The sequence below is a fragment of the Eulemur rufifrons genome, chromosome 4 (assembly GCF_041146395.1).
Source record: "Eulemur rufifrons isolate Redbay chromosome 4, OSU_ERuf_1, whole genome shotgun sequence".
NCBI classification, from domain to species: Eukaryota; Metazoa; Chordata; class Mammalia; order Primates; family Lemuridae; genus Eulemur; species Eulemur rufifrons.
Genome location: NC_090986.1, coordinates 59623869 through 59650103, shown reverse-complemented (window position 1 = coordinate 59650103; position 26235 = coordinate 59623869). Strand labels below are relative to the sequence as shown.

General features: G+C 38.3%; 1 protein-coding gene across 1 annotated transcript in view; it reads left to right on the top strand.

Moving 5' to 3' along the window:
* Positions 1–25239, top strand: part of VWA8 (von Willebrand factor A domain containing 8) — a 316757-nt gene extending 291518 nt beyond the window's left edge. Inside the window, exons 41-45 of the mRNA XM_069467672.1 lie at positions 6511–6636; positions 9203–9361; positions 21011–21109; positions 21951–22189; positions 24191–25239. Of these exons, the coding sequence (XP_069323773.1) occupies positions 6511–6636; positions 9203–9361; positions 21011–21109; positions 21951–22189; positions 24191–24299 (732 nt within the window). The 3' untranslated portion in view covers positions 24300–25239. The remainder of the gene's footprint in view (positions 1–6510; positions 6637–9202; positions 9362–21010; positions 21110–21950; positions 22190–24190) is intronic.
* The last annotated feature ends 996 nt before the right edge of the window (positions 25240–26235 follow it).

Below are 26235 nucleotides of genomic sequence, written 5' to 3'. Positions count from 1 at the left end.
ATGGATATATGAGAAGATTCTTCATTGAAGTAGAGTAACAAGCATTCAAGATATAAAAGAAGATGTGGCTGGGCTAGAATATGTTCTTCAGAAAACATATAATTTTTAGAAAACATCTGCTTTGTGTTCTCCTAATTCAAAGAAACTTGAAGTATGTGACATAAGACATAGATTCAAAAAGGTCTGGCCAAGAAGCAAGCAGAAATAATAAGGGAGTTGAAATCAATAAGGAAAAAGTATTTAAAAACTAAAAATACAATACCAAACTTAAATCTACATGGAAAGTAGAAAGCATAGACACAATCCAGTCTTCAGTCTAAGTACCAGTGTGAATGACAAACTTGAAAAGTTATTCCAGACTGCAGAGGAATTAAAGAGGTAAAAACCGTAAGAAGTTGATCGATAAAAACAGAGCACAGACCTAACATCAGAGCTGCGAGTCGCCCCACTAAGTAGAACAATACCTGGCACAGGGTGAGCGCTCGGTAAACCCATACTCCAGGGACAAATGATATTCCCAAAGAAGCATAAACAATCATCAAAGTAGTGACAAAAATACACTGAGGTTGAAGCAAGGCCTAAGTCTATGGATCGAAAGAACTTTACTGAGTACCAGGCAAAATTAATGAAGAGCTAAGCACCTCACCACAGCTTTATGTCTAACATTGCAAAAATAATGAAAGTATCCTAAAAGCAAGCAAGCAGACAAAAACAAGCTATTGACAGAGAAAGAAACATTAATCTTACATTAGTTGTCCCCGAAATGTTGAATGCCAGAAGATAGTAGAATAATGCCTATAGGATTTTCACAGGAAAATTCTTGGGACCCAAGAATTCTATATTCAGCCAAAGTACAAAGGTGACAGAAAGACATTTTCAGATATTCAGAGACTTAAAATGTCATGTAAGTACCCTTTTTGAAAATAATTTTGAAATATGAATATACATATATGTTCACACATATACACATGTGTAAATATTCCAGCCAATTAAAAGAAGAATCAAAATTCCTTAAGAATGAGAATCTGGTGGTATAAAAAGACCAGTAATGACCATTGGAGGTAGTTAAATACAGAATCAGGACTAAATAATTGTGCTAAACAAGTTTAAAAGAAAACTCAAAAGCAAGAATAATTCTTTTTAAAAATATACGATATTAAAAATCATGAATTTAATAATAAACAGTTTAAATTCTTGCATTATTTTTAAAATTAGCCAAAAGTCAAGATTTTAGTTAATTAAGTTGGTATAGAGGAGGAATAGAATGAAGTCAAAATGTAATAATTCATGTTACAGATGAGAGAGGCAAATCCTCTTTCATTCCTGAAAATAGAAAAATATAGGTTCCTATCAGGCTTGTAAAGACTTAAAGTTATCATGCCAGTATTTTTTAATATATTTCTTGCAAATTGCAACGTATTTTACAAAAACTCCTCTGATTGCTGGTGAAGAGGGGACTGTATGGGGGCAAGTGTGGAAGGAGGGAGACCAGTGGGAGGCCATTGCAGTGGTCCAGGGGAGAGACAATGAGGGCTGGACTAAGGATGGAGAGTTGGACAGGGAGATGGTAAGAGATGGTCAGATACTGCCAGGAGTTGAGAGGATTTGTCGGTGGACTTGGTGTGGGTGAAAAAGGAGTCAAGGATGACTCCTAGGTACGGGGCCTGAACAGCTGGAGGAATGAAGTTGGCCATTGCCTTTCATGGAGATGGGGAGGACTTTGAGAGCAGGCCTTGAGGGGTGGAATCTAGGCTTTAGCTCTGAACTTAAGTTTAAGATGCCTGTTATCAATGTACACCAAAATGTACAGCTTCCAGCTCCTTTGAGTTACAAAATAGTTAGTTCTCGAAAGAAAGGCCTGAAATTGTTTTTGTTCATTAAAAACTGACTATTTAAAGGATAGTAAATTGTCACGCAAAGTAATGACTTAGCTCCAAGTCAATATCCAAGAGTACAAACTCTTCTAATGAGAATCACCTTTGTTAAGTACATGAATCTTCATTTTCCCTTGCCATAAGATGTTATTTCATAAAACGGGGAATTCTTTGGTATAAGAAGGTGCATATCTTCTCTTTTCTTTGCCATGCTCTTTCACTATTTAGATCACTCAGAAACTTAAACAGATATTTACTCAAATATTTTTAATGACTATGTCAAAATATTGAGAACCACAAAGTAAAATTTTTTGTTTGTTATTTTATAAATACTTTGTAGAAGTTTTCCTTAATCTAATAATTATTTGTTCTAATGATATAGATTAGTAGCATAATAAGTATATGTTGGTTGAGCATAGAGAAATGTTAAAATAATAGGAGCTAATATTTCATAAGAGAAGCACTGTTCCCAAACATTGTTAACAGTTATTCATTCACCCAAGTATTTCCGTGCTTTATTCTGCAGACTGTATATACGTTCCACAAAAATTGCTACTTAACTCTTTCTACTCTCCTCATTAAACAAATTCTGAAGGAATAAGAGAATATTGGCTTAAATGTAGAATTTGTAGGTAAAGAAACTCTTGATTAACCATAACGCAAATTTTTAAGTGAAGACTTAAGATTAATCAGTGCTTTCAGAGCTGAAATCACAAGACAGAGTGTCACAAACCACAAGATACTTGGTTTTTGTCAAGTTTATTTATTCTACTGCCCGCAGTGCTACAGATGTGTGTCTATGTGTGTTTCTGTGTGTGTGTGTGTGTGTGTGTGTGTGTGTTGTGTATACTTTTTGGCTAACCATGTATTTCCCAGAAAATGAATTAAGCAGAATACATCATTCTCTGGGTATTTTAGTTAGTTCAAGTGTTTTTTATGTGAAAGTAGTAAAACTATATTTCTTTTTCAGAAAGTCTATGGCATAGACTTTTTACTAGTACAACCTACCTTTATATTTAATGAGTTCTCATTAGTATGAATTGATTGTATAATACAAAACAGATGCACTATTTACAAGGATATTTTACTTCATGCAATAGGAATATATAATAAATAACATGTTTGGCCCTTTGTTATAAATAAAAGCATATAGTTAAATGCAGTAGGAACTTACTATTTAAAGAAATATTTCAATAAGTCCCATAAAATACAGAAGCCTTTATATTCACAGTCCAAAATAATAAATATTTCTATTCAGCCTTCAGTAACTTTTTAAATAGCTCCCCCTCCAGCCCAGTGCCCCCAAGAGCATCCATTCTGACAGGCCTCTTCCTGTTTTGAGTTTCCAAGTATTGGCGGGCTGGCTACAGGATAGAAAATAAATTTTGTGCCCATATTCATCTGCAAGTTACATACTTGAAAACTAATGAACAGTACTGCTATTATAAAAATGTCTTTGTACCCAATAGTTCTGGATCAAAAGACTGATACATAGATTTACTTCTCAAAAACAGAAACTACTGGTTCGTGTTCCTAAAAATATCAGTGACAAGCAGTACCCAAAGTAATTCATTTAACTGTTAAAAAAATAAAAATGAAGGGCGTATACTATGTACCCACCAGAATGGCTAAAAAGGATTTTTTTAAGTTATCAATATCAAGTGTTGGTGAGGACATAAGCAAATGAAACCCTCATGCACTGCTCATGGGAATGTAAAAATCACTTTGGAAAAACTGTTTAGCAGTATCTACTAAAGCTGACTGTATCTATACTCTGTGACTCAGGATCTCTGCCCAACAGCAGCATGCACATACCTGCTCCAAAAGACATAGTTGGGAATATTCATGGAGGCATTATTCATAGTAGCCCCAAACTGAAAACAGCGGAGTTGTAGAATGGGTAAATTGTGACAAAGTCATATAATGAAACACTTTTACAGGGGGAAAGAGAATACAGGGTGTCCCAAAATTCTCCATGTACAGGAAAAATTTTGTAATGAATATTTTGTAAATAAAGATACATTTAGCTACAATTTCCTATTTTCCCTGTATATGACAACTTTTGGGACCCTCCGCCCCCGTGAAAGTACTGCTGCACGCAACATGGTATTAATAACTCTCAGGGACAGTGTTGAGCCAGAGAAGCCAGGAACAAAAGAATGTATATTGTATGATTCCATTTTTATAAAGTATAAAAACAGAGAAACTTCATCTATAGTTATAGAGGTCAGAATAGGGGTCTCCTTTGACAGGAGGAAGGTAAAGTCCAGAACAGGGCACTGGGAGGCTTGGGAAGTGTGGGTGGTTAACATGGTGTATTCACTTTGTAGAAGTTCATTGAGCTCTGCCCTTAAGATTTATGTACTTTATTACAAGTACATATACTTAAATTTGCAAAGTTCACCCCCACCAAAAGGAAGAAAAAGGTAACAGATTTATTGGGAAAAGCCTTACTCCCACTTTTCTTTTATCAGCCTATATAGTGGAAACAAAGCCTTCAAGCTAGAGAGTACCTTGAGGCTGACAATCATTATGGGAAAAGAAGCAACATCAACACAAGCAAATTAAGACCCAAAACTCCTAGACTCTTAGATGATGGTGAATCCAGAGACAGAAAACTTCATAATATTCTAAGGGAAAAGTAAATATTTTATAATTCTGTAACTGCCTTACTAAAGGCAGTAATAAGAACGCATGTCCTAAACAGGAATCCCTTTTATCATGTTTACAAGCATTAATTATTAGCACGTATACTAAAGGGAGACTCCCGCAGCACTGTTGGACTTGGGGTTTAGCAGACCTTCGCTGGGTCCTGGCTCGACGGCTCTTCATCGCCCATGCCTCTTTCCCCAGCGTCCCCACATCCACCACGTGGGATTCTTGTGCCTTTAGCCTGTTACGGTGCTGGTCAGGAGGACTTCACAAACCTCCCATAAGAAGTTAACATTTGTTCACTTCCCAATCTTATAAAGGAGCTTTGAAAGCTAATAACTAGAGCTAACCAGTAAGATTTCTATCTCACAAACCTGCTACAGGGAATTGAAGAAAAACTTAATTCTCCTGGTAAATGATAAACGTCCTAGTATAGTTTAGTCCAATACAGGAATATCTAAAATAGCAACGTATAGTTACTCCAGATCACTTTATTACAGTGGGATCTGTATATTTGCAAGGTAATCAACTAAGTAATTTTTATGTATCATACTCCTTTCTGATTGGTATGAAGCATACAATTGTCTGTAGTATTTTTTGGCAATCTTAAATTTAAGTCTCAGGAGTACAGATTAGCATAATGGAATACTTTCCTGGATATGACAGTCATTCATTCATTCATTTACTTATTTACCGAGCGCACAGGGAGAAAAACAGAATGATTACCCAATATCCCAGTGGGGTCCAAAAGGTAAAAAATATAGGTAACCCAGTCTATGACCATACCACCCTGAATGTGCCCGATCTCGTCTGATCTCGAAAGCTAAGCAGGATAGGGCCTAGTTAGTACTTGGATGGGAGGAATATATGTAATCCTGTTTAGGGGCAAAAAATGGTTACCAGGGAGGATGACTAGATACTTGGGAAAATGAATGGATGGGAGAAACAGATTGAGTTGTAAATGATTCTCTTTAGAAATTAATTAACCTGAGAGACAGGTATTATATTTAAAATTATTTGGGCCAGGTCTGGTTGCATTCTTGATCTTCTTTTCTGTAATATATTGAGATAACATGGAGGGGAAGAGAAGATTTTTCTTTTGATGGGTCTGTTTTTTCATAAAGAAAGAGGGAAAGCCCCTTCCAAGGCCTGTTGATCTCTAAAGGTGTTTAATTCAAAATACTCTTTATACCAAAGAGTCATATTTTGGGGTGAAATTTCCTGAGCTCCTCCACATGCATAAAAATATTTTAGCTATTCTTTCCACTTAATGTAAATATAGCTTTTGCAGTAATAAGCATATGCCTTGATTGGGATATTATAATTCTTTATAATTTTACTACTGTCTTAGTCCATCTGGCATAGTTGCAAGTTACTGTGGCAAAATATTATGTAGGAATACCTTTAGAAAAGTAATTCAGAAGATTTCTGAGTATAGAAGATCAGAGAGACGTGGGGTACAAAATGTTCACATACTATTGTTTTCAGCTGTTTCCATTTGTACACTCAGTCACGAAGAACTTGAGTTACAAATGCTTTTCCAAAAGAAAGAGCTCTGAAGATCATATTTTCTCTGGGCTTGCAGACAGTGTTAACAAGTTCAAGCTGATTATTTTGTTAACTAATAAATTTTCTAGAAGCACTATGACAGAAAGTCCATAAGAAATCCATCACCATTACATTTCCAGATAGTGAGCATATCTCCAGGGGTTCATTTGCATACCATTTTCCTGTTCATGTATGTTTTAAGTGAGTTCATTTTATTGTTCCATATGTTAAAACAATTAAAACTGACAAAATCCCACAAAGGGCATTTCTTTGGCAGCAGAGCAGAAACTAGTCCATTTATGCAACTGTGTTTACACAGAACCATCACTTATTGAAAAGATCCCGGGTGTGTTTTCTGTTATTCATGCACAAAGTGTGTCAGAGATCCTGCAGAACTAATTAAAATAAGGCTTTGTGTGTGTATGTGTCGTTGTAGGCTAAAGGTAAAGAAAGACAGTGGCTAAGACACCAAGCTACTGGGGAACTCGATGATGCCAAGATCATTGATGGGCTGACTGGAGAAAAAGCCATCTACAAACGTCGGGGTGAGCTCGAGCCTCAAGTAAGTAGCCTCAGATCTGCATAGTTTGGCCTTCTTTACAGAAACCTGCTTTCTTGAGTTGAGTCAAAATATCATCAACTCTGAATATGGCAACCAAGGAAAGCATTATTTAAAAAAGAAGAAGAAGAAACAAAAATATTATACTATTTGTTACACAAGTCAAGGTCCCAGCAAGAAACATAAGACATGCACAAATTGAGTACCTTAAGGAGCACTCAATACAAAGACCATTTACAAAGGTGAGGGTGGAGTTTAGGAAAACCAAAAAGAAAACAGTGCAGTAACCCAGGCCTAGCAAATAGCAGGAATCTAACTCACCCTTGGGTCTAAAAGGGCAGAGTGAGAGAGCAGTTACTAGAACCTAAAGAGGGTAGTTTATGGTGCTGTGGCGTTTGGTAGCAGAGCTATCCCATCAGCAATGGCAGAGAAGGAGCTGAGGGAGCAAATATCCCAGCCCTAGGATGCCTGCCAGTGCATCCTATCAGCAGAACCCGCTGAAAGCCAGCAGCCAAGAGAGTGGCTGATATGATTGTAGGTGCCAGTGGAAAACTTCCGCTTTGACTCTTTGAAAGTTCTTTGAAAATCAACTGACAAAAAGGCAGATTGATAGGAAAAAAGGCATACAAATTTATTGACATAGACAGAAGGAAAATCAGGGTGATTACCCCACCACTCAGTGGGGCACAGATTGTTATATATACTTCTTTTTAGGGGAAAGGGAAATGAGGAAGTGTAGATGATTTTAGGGGGTAGTAAATGATTTTTAGGGGAATCCAATGGGCTTGAAGAACATACAATGGCCTGGGACAAAGTCTGTTGGACCTACAGAGCAGACAATGGTTTGTGACAAGTCTGTTCAGCTGTGTTGACAGACTTCAGTGTTTCCTCACTTCATCCTGTGCTCTGGGAGAGAGAGAAAATTGGAAGGCCAGGGGGAGGTGGGGCAGAGAGACCTTGAGAGGCGGCTTCAGTTCAGCATGTCAAAGCACCATATTTCGGGGTATCACTTTCTAAGCCCCAACACTGTCCATACAGATCAGCTCCCAGGACACAGAAGGTCCCCTGGAGGGGAAACTAAAGACACCCTCTGTGTCTGTTAATCCCAGAGGGTCCTTCAGGTGAAAACAAGAGAGCAATCTTGGTAGTTTTCTACTGTTCTATTAGTTTAAAGAACTGTGTCCATCATATAACTGAAGAAAATTTTAGGAAATAAGGAAGTCCCCTTAAATAACTATAATTGTAATATGTGAAGTTTTACACAGCCGTGATTTAAAGATATTTCCAATACAATAGCCAAAAAAAAAAAAAAAAATGGCAACAGGATGAAATACTGAGTGTCTTGGAGAGCTCTGTGATGGCCTGTCTTCCTGAATGACCGGAATTGCTGAGTAGCCACTGAGAGCCGGGGGTACAGTGAGTGGTGGGGGGAGGAGAGTCGCTCCATTTAAATGTTTATTTAGAGGATCTGGTGGTGATTTGGGGAGTTCTTATTTCTGTGTCATTGGTATGAGTCAACAACTGCTTTCTTTACTGACTCATTGTGGTCAACAAATGTGTTTGGATACATCTGAAATTGTGAGTAGTCATAGAAGCATATGTGGCAATGTTATTAATTTGGGCAGACTTAACAAGTTTTTAAGAAATATGTTAAATTTGCCTCAAGCCATTATACTCTTAATACCGATAGTATTTTCTCAAAGTTACTAACTCTGCTCATTAATCTTCATACATGTCAGCAAGTATATAATAACAGAATAATCAGGAATTTTTCTCTTTTTTTTGGTCAGTAAATGGACAAACTTTTTTTTAAAAAATTTACCAATTGGCATTCATGGGTCCAAAATCAAACTGGAAGTTTGTTTCACATTTTAGTTGACATTTCACATTTTCACGTTTAATTGTTTCTAGACAGCAGTTAGATGCCATTTAACTGCCAAGAAAAGAGAAGCCATAGTTCAGTAACTGGAAGGATAAGAAAACTTAATGCTTATATTAAAGAAAAAGGACATTTTAAAAATATTTTCCTTACTTTCTTTGCCAGAACCCCTCTCATATAACTTTGTTTTAGGAATCTGACATTTCTTGTGGCCTATGTTGAAAATTATTTTCAGGTCACTACACAACAGGTACAAGTGGAATTGATGTGAGCTTCCCTCGGAAATCACACAGACTCTTGCTAGAGTCACCAACTCTAAGTCATAAAGTGAAGGTGACATGTTGCAGTTTATATCTTTCCACATTACTATTTTTAAGATATCACATTATTTTTAAGGCAGCAGCCTCAGTAAGGCAACTTTACTAGACTAGAGCGGGCTTTGAAAGGACTGTATTCCAAAGGGAAATCTTTTCCATATGGCCCCAACTACCAGCACAGGTCTGAAATTCTATTTACTGAAATATAATCCGTGGGCACCTTCCCACCTGCCAGGAAGCCATGTGTGGGGCTGAGCCTACGGCTGACCCGCCCGACTCCAGGCTAGCACTCTGGGACCTCTGTGAGATCCCCGGGACCGCAGCCAGGGGTGGTTTGCTGGCTCACAAGGCTTGTCTGTTGTTCCTTCCTCAGCTGGGCAGCCCGCAACAGAAACCTAAGCGCCTGCGCTTGGTGGTGGATGTGTCTGGTAGCATGTACCGCTTCAACGGGGTGGATGGCCGGCTCGAGCGCTCGATGGAGGCTGTGTGTATGGTCATGGAAGCCTTCGAGAACTATGAGGAGAAGTTCAAGGTAATGGCATGAACTAAGGATGATGAGAGGTGTCATTGACCATATCCACCCAGGAGTCAGCCTGAGTTAGGGCATGATGATAGATAAATGGATGCAGACTCCATCCAGAGTGGACGAAAACTTTCATCCTCTCACCAGCTCATTTATCAGTGCAGAGAAAATGAAACTTTTGTTTTATCTGCTTTAATAATCAGAAAATAGTACCGTAATTTAAAGTACCAATGACTATAGAAGAAATCAATGCACTTCACAAATTGTATGATGTTAGCCATAAAGTTAGGGGAAAACCAACCGCTTAGAAGCACCCTACGTCTGTTCCCAGACTTCTCAGAGCCTCCTGCTCTTATCCCAATTCCCCATCCCCACCCACTATTGTCCCATTGCCAACCAGGCAGCCTTCCGAGGGTTGAGTCCACCCGCAAAGCGCACTGTGTCAGCATGGCTTTCCCTTCCCACATGGGCTTGGGTTATGCAGTCATAGATGTCTCCCCGGCTGATAGTGAAGATTACCCTGGGAGAAGCACAGTTTCCCATTTAAGCTATTTCCATTTCACTATTGCTCAGTTTTCTGTACACTCTCCATTTCAGAGGTCTGAGTATGGAGCAGGATCTCCTAATACTGCTGTGTTACTGCCCAATGTGAGCCTATTAATCTGCTCTTACGCCCAGCCACAAAGAGCACCTACACTTCTGGCCCTTACCAGAACAAAAACCTTGAATATAATCACGTGCCATCTAATTATTACCAAAAGCTCAGTTGAGAGAAATGGTGGATGTGCAGACATGTAAAGGGCATACTGTCTATCCATAGATATTCTAGATTTTACTCTGGATCAAACACGTCCTTCAGCAATCAGCACTCTGAGATCATTATTAGGCTCGACATCCCACCTGCACCCCAGAATTGCTTACCTAAGCCATTTCTCTGTGTTATGAGGCATACACCAAGAAACAGATTGATGAAACCCGTCACTTCATTTACTGTAGGCCTGTTATTAAGGATTCTGCCCCCTGAATTCCCCAGGGTCCCTTGTATGAAGCTCTGCATGAGAAATTCCTTTTAGAATTAAATGGTAAGAAAAGGGCGGCTGGGGGTCACCAGGCTCTGTACCAGTACAGGATGCAAATACAAAGAAGACATGGACTTTCACTGTGGGGGGTAGCTTTGTTTCCCTCGAAGAACCGGAATGGGTTTCCCCTCATGATTAGTGAAAGCCATGGGACTGCTCAAGATTCCCTCTTGGTTTGCATTGCCAGGAAGCTCAGAGCCAAAATCAAAGACCAGCTATGACAGCTTTATTGTGTCTCTCGCAGACTGGTATTCAGCTCTTTCCTTCCCCTGCCCCTCCCTCCCTTCAGATGTACCTTTTTCTTGATTTTTATTTTTTGCTTTGTTTTTATGTTCTGTGGGTTTATAGAAAATATTTATTTAAAATATTTGAGATCCTTTCTAACATAAGGTGGAATATAATTCTTAAATCTTGGACCATTGGTGTCCAGTAGATGGTTAAACATCCATTGTATCAGCATAAATACCCACATCCCACCTGATGTTTTAAAACCCTTGGGTCTGCTAATATTTGGGTGAGCCCATCTGCATCTCTTATGGATCTTGAACTTCACTGTTCCTCAGCTGTCTTTGAGCTATATGGAGATTTTAACCCATTGTAGGCCATAGCAAACATACCACTGTTAAAATTGGCAAATTCATAGTTACCTAAAATAAAATTTCCAGTTAAAGGATTTCTACATCTTTGAGAACAGAACTGCTCTGACATGTAAAGCTACTTCTTCCAAGTTTTTAGAAAGAAGTTTTATTAGGAGTTAACCAAGAAATTAGGAATTAACCAAGACACGGGTCCCCAGGACTGGGTAAAGGACGAGAGAGACGGCAGAAGGTAGCAAAGCTACTAGAGGGTTCAGAGAGCCATTCTGATGCCTCCAGATAAATGGTGTCATCGTCACAGGGTGGGCCGAGTGTTTCATGGCATCTCACACAGTGGAGGGTATAGAGAGATTCCTCTTTGTGCAGTTCTCACTTTCAAAAGTCTATAATCTGGAAGAACTGTTAACGAAACTGGATGTATCACACAAAAAAGGAACAATATCAAGAAAATGATCGTTTCACAAGAAGTTGTTTCATTTCGTTTTTTATTGATAGTTACAAACCAAACTTGCCATGTGACCTGCTGGAAGTCAATTAAATTCAACAAAATTACAGACATTAATTGAACACTTGCTAAGAGTAGAGCACTCTGCTAGGTACAAAGTTGAGCTTGTAGCTTAGTGAGGGAGACATGAAAACTACACATTCCAACAGAAGGTTCCGTGAACAGTGTGGAGGCGTAGAGCCTCATCACACACTCCTCTGTAGAGAGTCATCCCTACTGCAGTACTTCGCTGACACTGTCTTCAGTGGCCCCTACAGTGTAAAGAATTTCCTCAGTATGACCACAGATACATTGAGAAGATAACCATAGTAATATCTGACTGACAAATCCAGATGAAATTGTAGCAAGACACCAAGATAAAGTAAACTTTTTTCTGGGCTTGAAGTAGCTTTATCATTTTTTATGCTATTAGATTTTTAACAGGTAGTGTTTTAATGGTTTTGCTTTTGTGCATTTTCTTGCACTTGTAAACATACCCCTCACACTCACTACAGTTCCATTAGAACATTTTTTAAGGGAAAAAAAAAAAGTCTTAGGAAACCAGTGTGTCATCCCACCCAAAGGAAAAGATCTTAAGGCTTCACAAAAGAAGCTCTTTGAACCTCTTTTAGGAAAACTGGTGTTTGGGTGAGTATCTGGAGGAACAAGGTGGCCTAGGGAGATGTACGAATCCTGTTCCTGCCAATTCCTCTTCATGTCCACAGACTTTAGAGCCAGGGTCACTTTGGAGGTCACTTATTGCAGTTCCTCATTCCACAAACAGAAAACCAAGACCCAGACACATGGAGGACTTTCCCCAAGTCGGAAAGCTAGTTGGAGACAGAGTGGCATAGAGCCCAGGACTCTTCTTTTGTTTGTTTTCCCTTTTTTTGTTTGGTTTTATTTTTAAACTTTCCCTTTTATTTCACAACTGTTTTATTTGGAAAAATTTTAAACCTACAAAAAAGTTGAAAGAACAGTAAAATGAGCACCCATGTGCCTTCACTTAGGTTCACCAGTTGTTAACATTCTGCTTCACTTGCTTTATGTTTCTCTCCAAACATTGACAGTACTTTTTCTCCCCCCTCTAAATCATTTGAAAGTAAATTACATAAGTAGCACAATACTTTACCTCTATGTACTTCATTATACTTCTCCTAAGAGTGAGGATGTTCTCTAACACAACTTCAATACCATTATCACACCTAAGAAAATTATCAGCAATCCTATACTATCTTATAATGTCCAATTCAAATTCAATTTTCCCAACTATCCCAAAAGTGTCTTTTATAGTTGTCCCCTCTCCCCACCCTGCCCCCATCCAGGATCCAATCAAAGTCCACACCTTACTTTAGGTTGTAATGTCTCATTAACCTCTTTTTTTTTTTTTTTTTTTGCATGACAGTCACTTTCTTGAGAGTGCAGACCAATTGTCTTATAGAATGTCCCCTATTCTGTGGAAAAACAAGCATCACATGTACTCACCAGAAAATTGGTTTCCCTGATCATCACCTAAATACAAATCTGGGAACGACACCAATTGGATATCAGACTGAGGTGGGGGGTGGGAGAGGGGATGGGGGTATGCCTACGCGCACCGTTTGGGGAGTGGTAACACTTGAAGGTGCTGACTCGGGAAAGGGGGGGTGGGGAAAAAAATATGAAACTATTGTTTTTAACTTGCAAAAAAAAAAAAAAAAAACAAATACTATAAAAAAAAAAAAAAAAAAAAGAATGTCCCCTATTCTGAATGAGTCTGGTTGTTTTCTCGTGGTGCTATTTAACTTGTTCCAATGCCCCCTGTTATTTCCAGAACTCCTAGCAGGCCTTCCTTCTATATCAGACACATTGGAGACTTTGTAACATCTTCCTACCACCCTTGTCCATATGTCTTAGATTTTGAGTGGCTACAGGCCACCCAGTCTCTGCTAGGGCTTCCCAGGCCTCTTCTGTAGAGAGCAAGAGGAAGGGAGATGGAGCTACTTAAATTCTGTGAGAGCTTTTACTGTTTATAATGAGAGTCATCCCTTAGTATCCACAGGGGATTGGTTCCAGGACCCCCTGAGGACACCAAACTCCTCGGATGCTCAAGTGTTCCCATCAGCACTCTGGGTCCCTGGGTTCCACGTCTGCAGATAGGGAGGGCTGGGAGGGCTGACTGTAAATGTTTTGGGGTGTGGGTAATATGTACACGTAGTACAAAATGTAAAAGGTACAAGAGGAGTAAGAGTGACGAGCAAGCCTCTGCCCACCCCCTTTCAGCTTTAGGCTCTCCTTTCCAGTGGCAACCACTGTTAGTGGATTTTTTGGTTTCTTCTCAGAAATATCTGCTGCATATTCACCAAGTAGCTGTGTACCATGCATTCTGTTCTGTATCCTTATGTTATATGATCATATTCAACTCAGTACTTTCATTTGCTCATTTGTGAAAGACACATAAGGACTAGGAGTAACTAATGAAAGGATTTAATTTACTCAGAAAGTAGAAAACAATGGATGAGCAGAAGACAGCTTGAGGAGCTCCTGGTGAAAAATTGATATTCTGTAGCCCAGAATGACATCACATGTGGTATCTCTAGGAATTCTGCAGTGTGATCTGAGACTCCCTCCCTCCCAGTTCCAGACAGTTCTTAATGCTGTCTTCCTGCATTTATCTCTCGGTTGTAAAGGTGTCTAGTCTGTATTTGCTTTGAAACCTTCAGAAGCCATTGGCCTGGTCTGGTGATCTGGACTCTTCCCTGTCTCTCTTGGCAATGGCTTTGTGTTTTGTTTGGCTTGGGCTCAACTCCTGAGTTGTGGGTCATTACGATCTAGGCCCAGTAGCCTCATTTGAAGTCAGCCTCCATTTTCCAGTTCTACATTATCGTGAGCTGTGCCAAACCACAGGGACCTTCAAGCAAGAATTACTAAGAAGGAAAGGTAATTCAATGGCAAGATGCATTTCTAAGCCATTTGGAGTTTTTAAAGTTTCTCATAATTGTTCTAGCAACTAAATTCAGTTATCCCCAGGAATAGATTCACAGTAGGTCACTTAAGAGTAGAGCAACATCATTTGCTTATAATCAGCATAAACTCTTCTGATCTTATAATCATAATTTTTAATGTTTACATAATGCTTAAACACTGGAGTGAAAGGTGGAATAGTAATGATGATGTGAACTACTTTATTTTAATCAGGAAATATTTTTTTCCTTTACCTTCATTCCAATTTGTTCCTCATGATTTCTCCAAGCCCCTGGGAATGTTTTTACTGTAATCTTAAAATAGACCTCCTTATCAAAAGCTCTTAATGCCTTAATTTTTTTCCAAGTACTCCATAACATCAAAGTTAGGTGACTTTTTCTGCTAAACACTCAAACAGTGGCACCAGAAAACAGATTTATTCAGTTATTCAGAAGTTGTACTTTGACAAAAAGAACAGACCTCAAATGTGTTGTTTCTATGAAGGCCCATAAACCATATTCTAAAGCAGTGGTTTCCTAACAGTGTAACAAGGAGCCCCTGAAGATTGGGGGTTGGGGAAAGTGAGCAGCACTTTTTGCCCCATCCCCCGCCATCCCCAATTCAACTAGAACAATTCCACGTGTATTGATAGTGCATGATGTTTCATAAGTTGGGCTTTTGTGCAATATTTCATTTGAAGAAAGGGTTCCACTGCTAAAATTTTTTAAATGGAAGGAAAGAGTTAGAAAGCCACTATTCTAGGGCCAATACTGATTATTTCTTATAGACTCTGAGAGCTTTCTTTTTGGAAAAGGTGTCATTGATCCTTGGTTAGACTTAGATGATTCACTGATTCACTCTTCCCTTGACAGAAAAAAACAAGGCATAGGTGTTCCTAAAACTAAGAGAAGCAGGCTTTTTCTTCTAATTCCTGGACACACCATTGAATTTGCATAGAACTTTGAGGGATAGGAATTATCCTGGAAATTATTTTCACCAACCTCTTTGTTTTATAGATAAGAAAACCAAGATTCAAAGAGGTTAAATGCTTTGCCCACAGTCACATGGCTGCAGTGAATGCCAGAGCTTCTGATTCCTGCTTTAGAGCTCTTAGCTGATGTTTTATCCCTATTTCTCACAGCCATTTTATTTCTATCCAATTGGTATGTTTAAAAGCTGTAATTCAGGAGCAAGTGTATCATTTACGTAAAGTACCCTGTCTTCTGCCCTTGGCACCTCACCACCCCAAGGAGGTATGATAGACAAGCTTTTCTCAAAGACACCTTGGTCAGAAAGGCTGGATTAACTCCCAGAAGGATGTGGAAAGATATGACTCACAAACCAGCACCTGCTGGGAAAATTTCTTCTATCAAGAGCTTAGTTCACTGTCTATAATTGACCTCTTCCCAATACCTCAGGAATGTTTCACAGGTTTAGAAATGGAGACCAGTCATCCTGTCGGTTAAGACTTTTAATAAATTTTTATTGCTACATGGAGATAGGACCAAAGAAGGATGTACATACTTTTCTGAGTCCATTCAAAATTGAATAAGAATTCAGAATTGATTCAATTGTTGATGTAGAAATATTGGCCAAGCCAACCATTCAGAAGCTTAAATAGAGATGGGAGGGGAGAATAGTTGGGAGGTTGGTTATTTCTCTGTAGTGAAAACATTGGATTTAGAATCAGAACACCTGAGTTTGGTTTCCACTTTTGCCAACACCAGATCTATGACCTCAATAAAATCTGTTAATCTCTCTAAGCATCAATTTCTTCATTTGTGAAATGGGGATAACACCCACTCCAAAGGCTGTGCAGAGAATCAAAATGAGATGAGATATATGGAAGCACTTTGTAAACTGCAACAAGCTATACAAGCATTGAACATTTATAGTCGTTAAATGCATCGTCCTATCTTTTCAGTGGCCTTGTGAGGTGGTAAAACAGAAATTATCCCTATTTGTCAGAGAAGTTAAGTGACTTACAAGCATATACAATGTTAGAGATCTTCTAAGCCAACATTGTTTACAAGGTGGAAACAAGGTTTGGAGAGGTTAAGTGACTTGCTCTAAGTCAAAAAGCTTGTTAATGTCAGAGCCAAGTCTAGAATCCTTGACCTTTCAGAACATTGCTCTTTTCACATTGACTTCTATGATATGAAGAAAGATTAGCCAGCTAATACCGTAAGTTATTAGATAACTGACACCCTAGGGTTCTACTTCTCTTGACCTTTTAAATCACAGATTTATCTTCTAATCCTTTGCAGCCCACAGTTAGTGGTGCCATCTCAGCATGGTGTGTTTGGATTTCTAAAAGGAGATTAGAATTTCATACATACTAGTTTTCAGAAATAGCCTCATATGATTGTCTCATACCTACTTATAATGTGGATACATAACAAGGCATAGCCTCTCCTACGGCTAGCAAATAAATGATTGTCCTCTCTCATAGAAATTTCCACATAAATCTTATTCACAAAAATGCCAATAGCACTTTGTTCTAAGCAGAGCTTTCTTTGCATTCTAAGTATTATAAATCATTCTTGTTTTTTGATGATAAATCTTTGTATCTTAGACTGAAACTCAGCATTTGCTTTCATTTGTTATACCTTTCTCTAAATGAATGAGATTTTCTATAGAAAATAATAGCAAAAGGGCATTTAAACAAGTTTCTAGCAAAAAAGTATTCAAATTGGTCTTCTCTAGTTGAGGTTTTTCTTTACTACTGTGGCTTAATACTTAATGTCGAATGCTAAACATAAGACTGCATGAGGATTTTAGGTATACTCTGAAAAGTGGAGAAATCATGATCATATAAACTTTGAGCTACTCAGAAAAAAATCTGATCTAAATGTTAAGTAGTTTGATAATGACAGTGAGGCTCTTGTTTATTGACTCCTATGGTTCTGCCATGGAAGCATGCTCAAGGCCCTGTCATATCAGATTTCACAATGGTCACAGCAGGAACAAGACTGAGTGAGTGGCAGAATTAAGAGTTAGAGGATGGAAAAGAATGAGATTCTGTACCTGTTCCTTGAATCCAGACAGTTTTGAGGATTAGCAAGAACTGTTTGCAAAACATGGTGGAATCCTTAGATAGCAGATACTAGATAATTGTGACAAAGAAATATTGTTTTTAATGGAAGCTAAAAATGATCTATAATAACACCAGGGAATGGTCCACATTTGGATGTGCTTTGGATTCCTCTCAATCATTTTGTTGACTTTAGACACAGAATAATCCCCAAGCCCATCTGGAAGATGAGAAACCAGAGCCTGCAAACCATTTTATAAGCCCTATCCTTTCCCTTAGGTGCGTTCTTCAGCTTTTGCAATACCCATTAGGTGCAGACAAAGGCTGATCTTTCTGCAAATAGCACTTTCCTTTCCACAAATAAAGAAAAGGGAAAAAGGAGGGGAAAAGGAACAAAAGAAGGAGGAAAAAAAGGAGGTCTGCAACCCACCTATCTTTGTCTCATTTGCCTGGAAAATTATAGCATACTTTTTTCCTCCTGGGCATGTTTTTAAATGGTAGATAGACATATCAATCAATCAATAAAATGATAGATATATAGTTGCTAAAATATTTCTGAAGATTTTTTTTTCTTTTTCCCCCATATCAATAGAGATGAGCAGTTTCTGAAGGTTTTAATCAGCGAGTATCTTGTTTTGATAACGAGCATCCAACTTTATTTGTTGACTGCTATTTATTTAATAATTAACCAACAACTTTTTTCCTTGCAGTAACCAGTTAACATTGACCCTGTGAACAGACCACATGGCCAAAGATTTCTATAGTCTCATCCATTGTCATCTGATAATAAGAACTCTAGCCATCGAGTAAAAGGGAAGAAAAAGTCAAATACATTCATAGCCCTCTTACCTCAGCCCCGTATAAGAAACCCACTTCTGTGTAGGGAACAGATCTTCTTCCTCAAGTGTAAGACCCTGTTTAACAGATTACTTCACCAACCCTATAATGAAAGCAGCCTGCCTGTCACCTCCCTAGGAGAACTTTCTTCTTGGCTACAAACAATTCCTGCCATGACCATTGTCAGATCAGACTTGTCAGGGCCTCCCTTGAGCACACTTCATGGACGAACCATAGGAGTCAATAAACAAAAGCCTCACTGTCATTATCAAACCACCTAACATTTAGATCAAAATTTTTTCTAACTAGCTTAAAGTTTTTATGATCATGATTTCTCCACTTTTCAGAGTATCCCTGAAATCCTTGTGGATTTTATCCTATTTTATTTTACAGTTTATAGCGAGATTTATAGCTTTTCCATATTTCAACATCATTTATGGGCCACCATTCATGTCACCCTCCTGGGGATGACTGCTAAGTCTTCACCTGCAGCCACATCTGTCCCCTGGTGGACAAGTTCAGCATGTCTACCACGGAACTCATCTTCCCCAGATAACCCCCCCATCCGACTTCCCATTTTTGCACAATAATGATTTCAACAGAAATGTTCTATTTCTTTTCATTTTAAATACAATGGCTTCAGTTATGTTATGGGTTGTTTTTTTGTCAGCTGGCTTGGGCTAACTACCATTTATCTCATGATTGCTGAGGGAAAAAATTGCATTCCAGCTTCCAAACAGCTTATTTGTAGAAAAATGTAGCCCACATGCAAAAGGAAAGCTTCTTATTGCCCCAACGTGATTGCAAACTCTCTTAAAGCATTTGTGCAATAAACATGCGAGGCACCCTCATAGATACTAAAAATTCAAAGATAAATATGGTATGGCCTCACCCTCAAAGAACTCACCACTTTAAAAGGAACAGACATGAAAAGAAATAATTGCATTCCCCTGCAACACCTAGAGTAGTGGTTTGCACATGGTAGGTGCTCAGAAGCCATCTGTTGATCGATGGTTGGTTGGTGGATATCGCTGATTCTTAAATATTTTATCCCACAGAACTCCAAGTGTTCCCTAAAATCTTTTGCCCCAGACCCACACTCAGGGTTTTCTTTGCAGATGCTCCAGAAGCTCAGGTACCCCAGGGTCTATTCTAATCTTTATGTCAGCATCATAAAAATGTTTAGAGGGAAAGAGGAGGGAAGAGGGAATCTGGAGGGCAAACTCAACAGTTGGAGGGAACTACCTTGCCCCAATTTCAGTTTACCTCAGGCCCAAAACCTTTTTCCATATTCTGTGAAAGAGTTGCACCCGACTCCCAGCTCTAGCTTTTTCTCAATAGACAGGCCTTACTCGTGTACATAGCAAGATAGGGAATTAAAGAGGTACTTTCTAAATTGAAAAATATGTCATACACTATTAAGTGGAAAAGCAGATTATGAAATTACATGGTCAACATTATCCGTTTTAGTTAAAAATGTTATCGACGTAGATTTGTTTGTATGTGAATGTGCAACGTCTTACACATATATTGAAAGGAAATAAAAGCCTAGGCGCTTACCCAACAAAACATTAACCATCTTTAGTGGGATTAAGGGTAATTTTTACTTTCTTTTGTGCTTTTCTGTAATTCTTACAATAAATATACTTTACTTTTTCTAAGAGAAGAAAACTGTATGTTTTAGTTTTCTATTGTTGCATAACGAATTACCACAAACAGCAGCTTAAAACAATACTCGTTTATTAACTCATAGTTCTGTAGTTCAGAAGTCCATATGGTCTCAGCTGGGTTCTCTGCTTAGGGGCTTCTAAGACTGAAATCCTGGTATCGGCCAGGCTGGGTTCTTATTGGAGGCTCTGGGAAGAATCAGCTCATTCAGATGGTTGGCAGAATTCAGTTCCCGTGGTTGTAGGATAGACATCCCTGTTTCCCTGCTGGCTCTCAGCCAGGGTTGCCCTCGTCTCCTAGATGCCACTGTCAGGTCCGTGCCCTGTGGCCCCCTCTATCTCAGCCATAGGTAACTCCTTCATGTCAAATCTCCCTAATGCTTCAAATCTTTCCATTTTCCCCTGCTACCAGCTGTCAGGAAAAAAAAAAACAAAAAAAAAAAACTGTTTTTAAAGGGCTCATGTGATTAGGTTGGACCCACCCAGACCATCTACGTTTTAATTAACTCAAAGTCAGATAAACTTAATGACATCTGCAAAACCTCTTTTGCCATATAAGTTAATATAATCACAAGTGATATCACATCATATTTATGGGTCCTGTCCACATATAAGGGGAGAAGATCATAAAGAGCATGTCCACCAGGGGGCTGGGAACTTAGAATTCTGCCCCTCACTCTCTGTGTGTGTGCGTGTGTGTGTGTGTGTGTGTGTGTGTGTATTTTTAAGTCTGCCCTGAAAGTTAAGAATGAAATTCGTGGTAGACCCTGAAAGCCTCATTATACTTTCTACCTCCTGCTGGAGGACAGAGATCACAGAAGAGGATGGATCAGAAATGAATGAGTCTGGATTTTGTTTGCCTTTGTTGATAAACATCTATCTCACTGCACTTCTTTATGGCCGTATCTTGAGCAGCTCTGGACAACAGCAGTCAGAAGAGTTGGACATTCGTAGGTCCAATGACAGTTCCTTAGTGGATAGAGGTTTCTAACTCTCTGATTGATTCTCTTGCGTACAGTACGACATCGCTGGACACTCCGGAGATGGCTACAACATTGGCCTAGTTCCAATTAACAAAATCCCCAAGGACAATAAGCAAAGACTAGAAGTTCTGAAGGTAAATACATTCAATTATCTCTATATTTTGAAAGCTTCTGTCAGATTAAAGACTAAAAAGATTCTTTGAAGAAGCAGTAGATACAGGAAAGAAAAAGATCATCTGTTTCACAAGCATTCAAGCATTAAACTGAGAAAACACCCATTGTGCCCTAAAATACTTTCCTCCATTATATACAATTTAAAATTTATTCCCTACATATTTTTAGAATACTCAGTATTAGATTGCATCTACAGCCTGGGTCCCCTCATATGTCCTGTACAGTTGTTCTCAGCCCCTGCATGTTCAGTAGAAGGAAAAGAATGACTCCTTTTAGGATACTCTCTATCCTCAATTTTATGTATTTCTTGATATTTTCTAATAATAAATTCTATTTCATGTACTTAAATTTGTGATAGAAACACACATATACCATGATTTTAAAGTAAATGTCCTCCATTGCTATCGATGTGATACAGTGTTTAGCATTACAACTTTGTTTATTGGTAACTCAATCCATTCCTTGTCTTTCTCCTGTTTCATCTCCATCCTCTAATATGATACCACATTTTACATTTTTTAACATTTTCTTACTTTAAATGGAAGCTTGAATTTTAAAAGTAAGTACCAACTGAGATAGTTTTGGAATGATTCCTGTTTCTAATGAAAGTCTATACCAAATACAAATATTACTATGAACTATTGTCACTCAAATGTACAAATTAAATAGAACTTGGAGACATATTAGTCATGCGTAATAATTGATATTCATGCATTCTCATGGTCAACAGAAAAATCATCATGTTTGTCAAAAAAAAAAATGTCTCACCCATGGCTTTTGTACAATGTCTCTTACCTCTAGACAATGCATGCCCACTCTCAGTTCTGCATGAGTGGGGACCACACGTTAGAGGGAACAGAACACGCCATCAAGGAAATTGTCAAAGAAGAAGCGGATGAGTACTTTGTCATAGTCTTGAGTGATGCGAATCTGTCACGATACGGAATACATCCTGCCAAGTTTGCACAAATCCTAACAAGTAACCCTCAAGTAAATGCTTTTGCCATTTTCATTGGATCTTTAGGTGATCAAGCAACCAGGTAAGTGTCATCTTGGCATACAGCAGAAAGCAGGTATAGAGACACTGAGTAGCTGACACACTGTTTCATGGGCTTAGCATAGCGAGGGGCAAGTGGGGGAGATGGAGGAAAAACAGAAACTGGAGCCACTACCCTCATTATCTAGTTAAGGGGATATGTTCTAGCTTTTGTTTGGATAAACAATAATAACTTCAAATTAATTAGTTTTTAGTTCATATTATAAAATAAATAGCATTTTGATTTGTCCACTAGTAAATTAGATAGTATTTTATATATTTGGCACTTTACATCAAGGTCCCAAGCTCAATCTAATCATTTTGTGTTCAAATCATATTCAAAATAGTGAACATCTACTATTTTCTTAGCATAAGATATAATGTGTGTAACCGTGTGCATATATGCCTATATATATTATATGTAGATGTACATATGTAGACATACATACACATATACAAGGGCTATCCAGAAAGTATCCAGCCACTGTTAATATAACAAGAACAATTACATGGCTGGATACTTTCCGGACAGCCCATACATATTACATCCCCATAGATACATCTCCCCAATAAGAAGGGATATATTTCTGTATATGCCTATACATATATATCCCTTCTTACTGGGGAGACAAGGCAGGTGAAACACTTAGGGACAACATAAGACAATATACATAGATATATAGTTAGATGCCACACTGAATATACTGAATATTCAATAGAGAAATTTATCATCAGGCAATAAATACCACTGGAAATGTTTTAGTATCCAAAATGCTGACATCTTTTTCTATTCCTTTTGCCTTGCTGCAGGGTTGCACAGTAGGGTTGAGAACAGACTTAATATCATGTGATTGCAGTCACTTTTTTACACAAATGTGCATTTTTCTTAGTTTTACATGTTAGCATTTGTGCCTTTTAGAACCTCAGCATCCTTGAACTCAAACCATACCTTTTCTACCCGGATTTTCCTCAGCATCAGCCCAGTATTAGGCAGACAGCAAGCTCAACAAATACCAGTTGAGTCGAAATGGCTAATTTGTCTTTCTAGTGAACAGATCCTGTTTGAATACTTAGGAAAGCACAATAATACCCTTGTGGTTTCCTAGGGAAATGGTCCAACATCCACTGGCAAAAGATATGTTGCAGAATTAGCTGGTCTACCGGGCATGCCAAATGTGCAGTGCTACCCAGGATGGTTGACTTTTATTAAATGTCATTCCCAAACCAGACTTTGTTGGCACAGTGAAAGGAGGCGTTCTTTTGAAGACAACTGTGTCTTGCAGTTTTATTGCCTTCAAAAATGGCCTTTTGTTCCAAATGATAAATGGGTATTTTAAAAAATTGTCATAACTTCAATGGCATGTTATTTTTAAGGATAATTCAAACCAAAGCCTGCTATAAGTTTTTAAAAATTTACTTAAAAATTAATTGAAAAAAATTAGCATAAGCCTAATAACCTCAGTTTCATCAAAGCAGCAATTAGGTAATCCAGATTGCATTTCACATTCGTGATGTAGAGCAAAAATAAAAAGAGAGAGAGAAGGAGAGAGGGAAAAAGGAAGAAAGAAAGAACCACTTGTGGCTGGGCCACATTTTTGGAGGCCTGTTCTAAGGAAGGAAAAGCACTTGGAAGTACAGTGTGAGGCCAACACATTTGCTGGACCCAGATGAGTCCCTCGGGCTCTGTTCTACCAAGGGAATATGAAATACCAAGAAACAGCAGCAATAAAAGGAAGAAAATTTTTTCTTTTCAAATTTTCTGATTTTTCTCACTGAAAAGACCTTACTTTCGGTTCACTGCTTTCACTGTGTCTCTCCCTGTTGCTCTTCCAAGCCATTCATTGCTTAGTGACAGCCAATTCAACTTCCCGCAGTGAGCAAGGTATTAGAAAGTAAAAACTTCCTTTCCTAAGAAACCACTTGGACGCTGTGATTTGCCAGGGCAGGAGGTGGAAGGGGAACCCCAATTTGCAATGGTAATTTTCTTCCCTCTCCACCCTGGCAGGCTTCAGAGAACTTTACCCGCTGGCCGGTCTTTCGTTGCCATGGATACCAAGGACATCCCTCAGATTTTACAACAGATCTTCACCTCCACCATGTTGTCGAGTATTTAAGAAGTGCCCTTCATCCCCCTGATAACCCCAGGATTTTAAATAAGATAGGAGTAAAGAGTATTCTAAAGAAAAGAAGGCATCAGTAAAGTGAACCCATGCAGTGACTGGATGATTCTGGCATTCCTGGGTCTTCCTACATTTGCTCAGTAATCAGAATTCAGAAACGCAGCCAGAAGGAAACTTGTGCTTGGAATTCTACAACCATTGATGAATTGAGAAGTCATTAGAGGAAGCGAGTTGACCGGCATTTTATAAAAGGTCAGGGTTAAAGGAAGGTGGTTTTGAGAACTATGGTGCTTGGTCCATTTCCAAAAACCTGAGGGAAAAAGAATACCTTGCTTTTGCCTTAACACATCATCTGGTCACCTAAGATAAGAAAAGCAACCCCATCAAACTGAGCCTTTGATGCCACATTCTGACATTGAGATAAAATCTGTGCAAACTCCACCCAACATGCTCCTGTCCAATAATTACTTATTTTTTCCTTGCTCTGCATTGCCCAGCAAACAATGATTTTATAGGATTTAACCCATAAAGGAAGAGTCCTTCCGACAGCAGTATTTTATAGAAGGTTGGACTTTCTCAATAATTTCATTTTCTTGGCCAAAGCCAAAAGGAATCAAATGATCCTTGGAGTGCTTGCCTTTCCACGTGACTATTAAAAGGCTCTTTAAAAAATAAATAGCAAATGTCCTATTCTCCTTGCTGCTAGAACAGAAGAAGAAAGATGTCTTGCCTCAAGTTTACTGTTTCTTCTTGTTCTTCTAGTGCTTCTCAAAAGATTCACACTACTCCATTTTGGTGTCCAAAATGTAATGCTCAAAGTAACAAATGTGTATAAGAAAAATTATTTATTGAGAACATTCATATAAAAATTACCTAAGGCAATAAGGTAATTACCCTAATTTTACCCTAATTTCAATGCATACATTGAAACACCACATTGTACCCCATTAATGTGTACAGTAATATGTCAATTATAAATAAAATAATAATTTTTAAAAATTACCTATGGCAAAGTAAAAACAAGGCAGTATGTTTGAACTAAATAGTGATTGGAGATTTCTCTAGCTATAAACAACAAAAACAAACAAACTTGTTTTTTAAGCCTCATTCTTTTTTCTTTCACAGTGTACCTATTCCTACCCACTCTTGGGCTGACCTTTATTTTTTGATAGGCTCAATATCACTTTGTTTAAAATCAAATGTTTCAGCAGATGTCATTCTGTCTTCAACCATATAATAAAAAACTCCTCTTCTCCATTTAATGGCAAAATCAGAAATGCCGGGGCACCAATGAGTTGGAAAAACTGGTCTTAAGTTGGTAAAACCAGTCTTGTTAATAATGTTATCCCGTTCACTCAGGTATATTGAAACTGTATAAGTCCATAATTTCATTTTATTTAATTATAGGACAGAAGAAAAGGTAACACCCATTTGTTTCACCACCACATCTCCCTATCATTAACTGTCAAGGAAATAAAAGCAGTCAGATTTCCAACCCAGTACTACCCAGTGAGTTTGCACGGCTTTCTTGTTTCTCTGGCCACATGCTTACTCAGTGTATTGAATGATGCAACAATGATGCAAACGATTTCAATCCAATAAGCACCTTAAAAAATGTAATTGCGTTAATAATAACAGCAGCTAGCATTTACTGATTATTTACTGTGTACCAGGTATGTGCTGAGTGATTTCAAACATTTCGTTCAGTCCTCACAACAATACATGTGAGATGGATATTTTCAACCTTATTTTACAGATAAAGAAAATGAGACTCGGAGAACTTGTCACAATCCCAAGATTCCTGATACTAGACTGTTGAGTAACTATTCGTTGTACTAGTAACATCTCATTTTATAATAAAAAACTGAGGCTTAGAGAAGTTCAAGAATGTCAGCCGTGCTCTCAGCCAGGCAGGGGCAAAGCTGGGCTC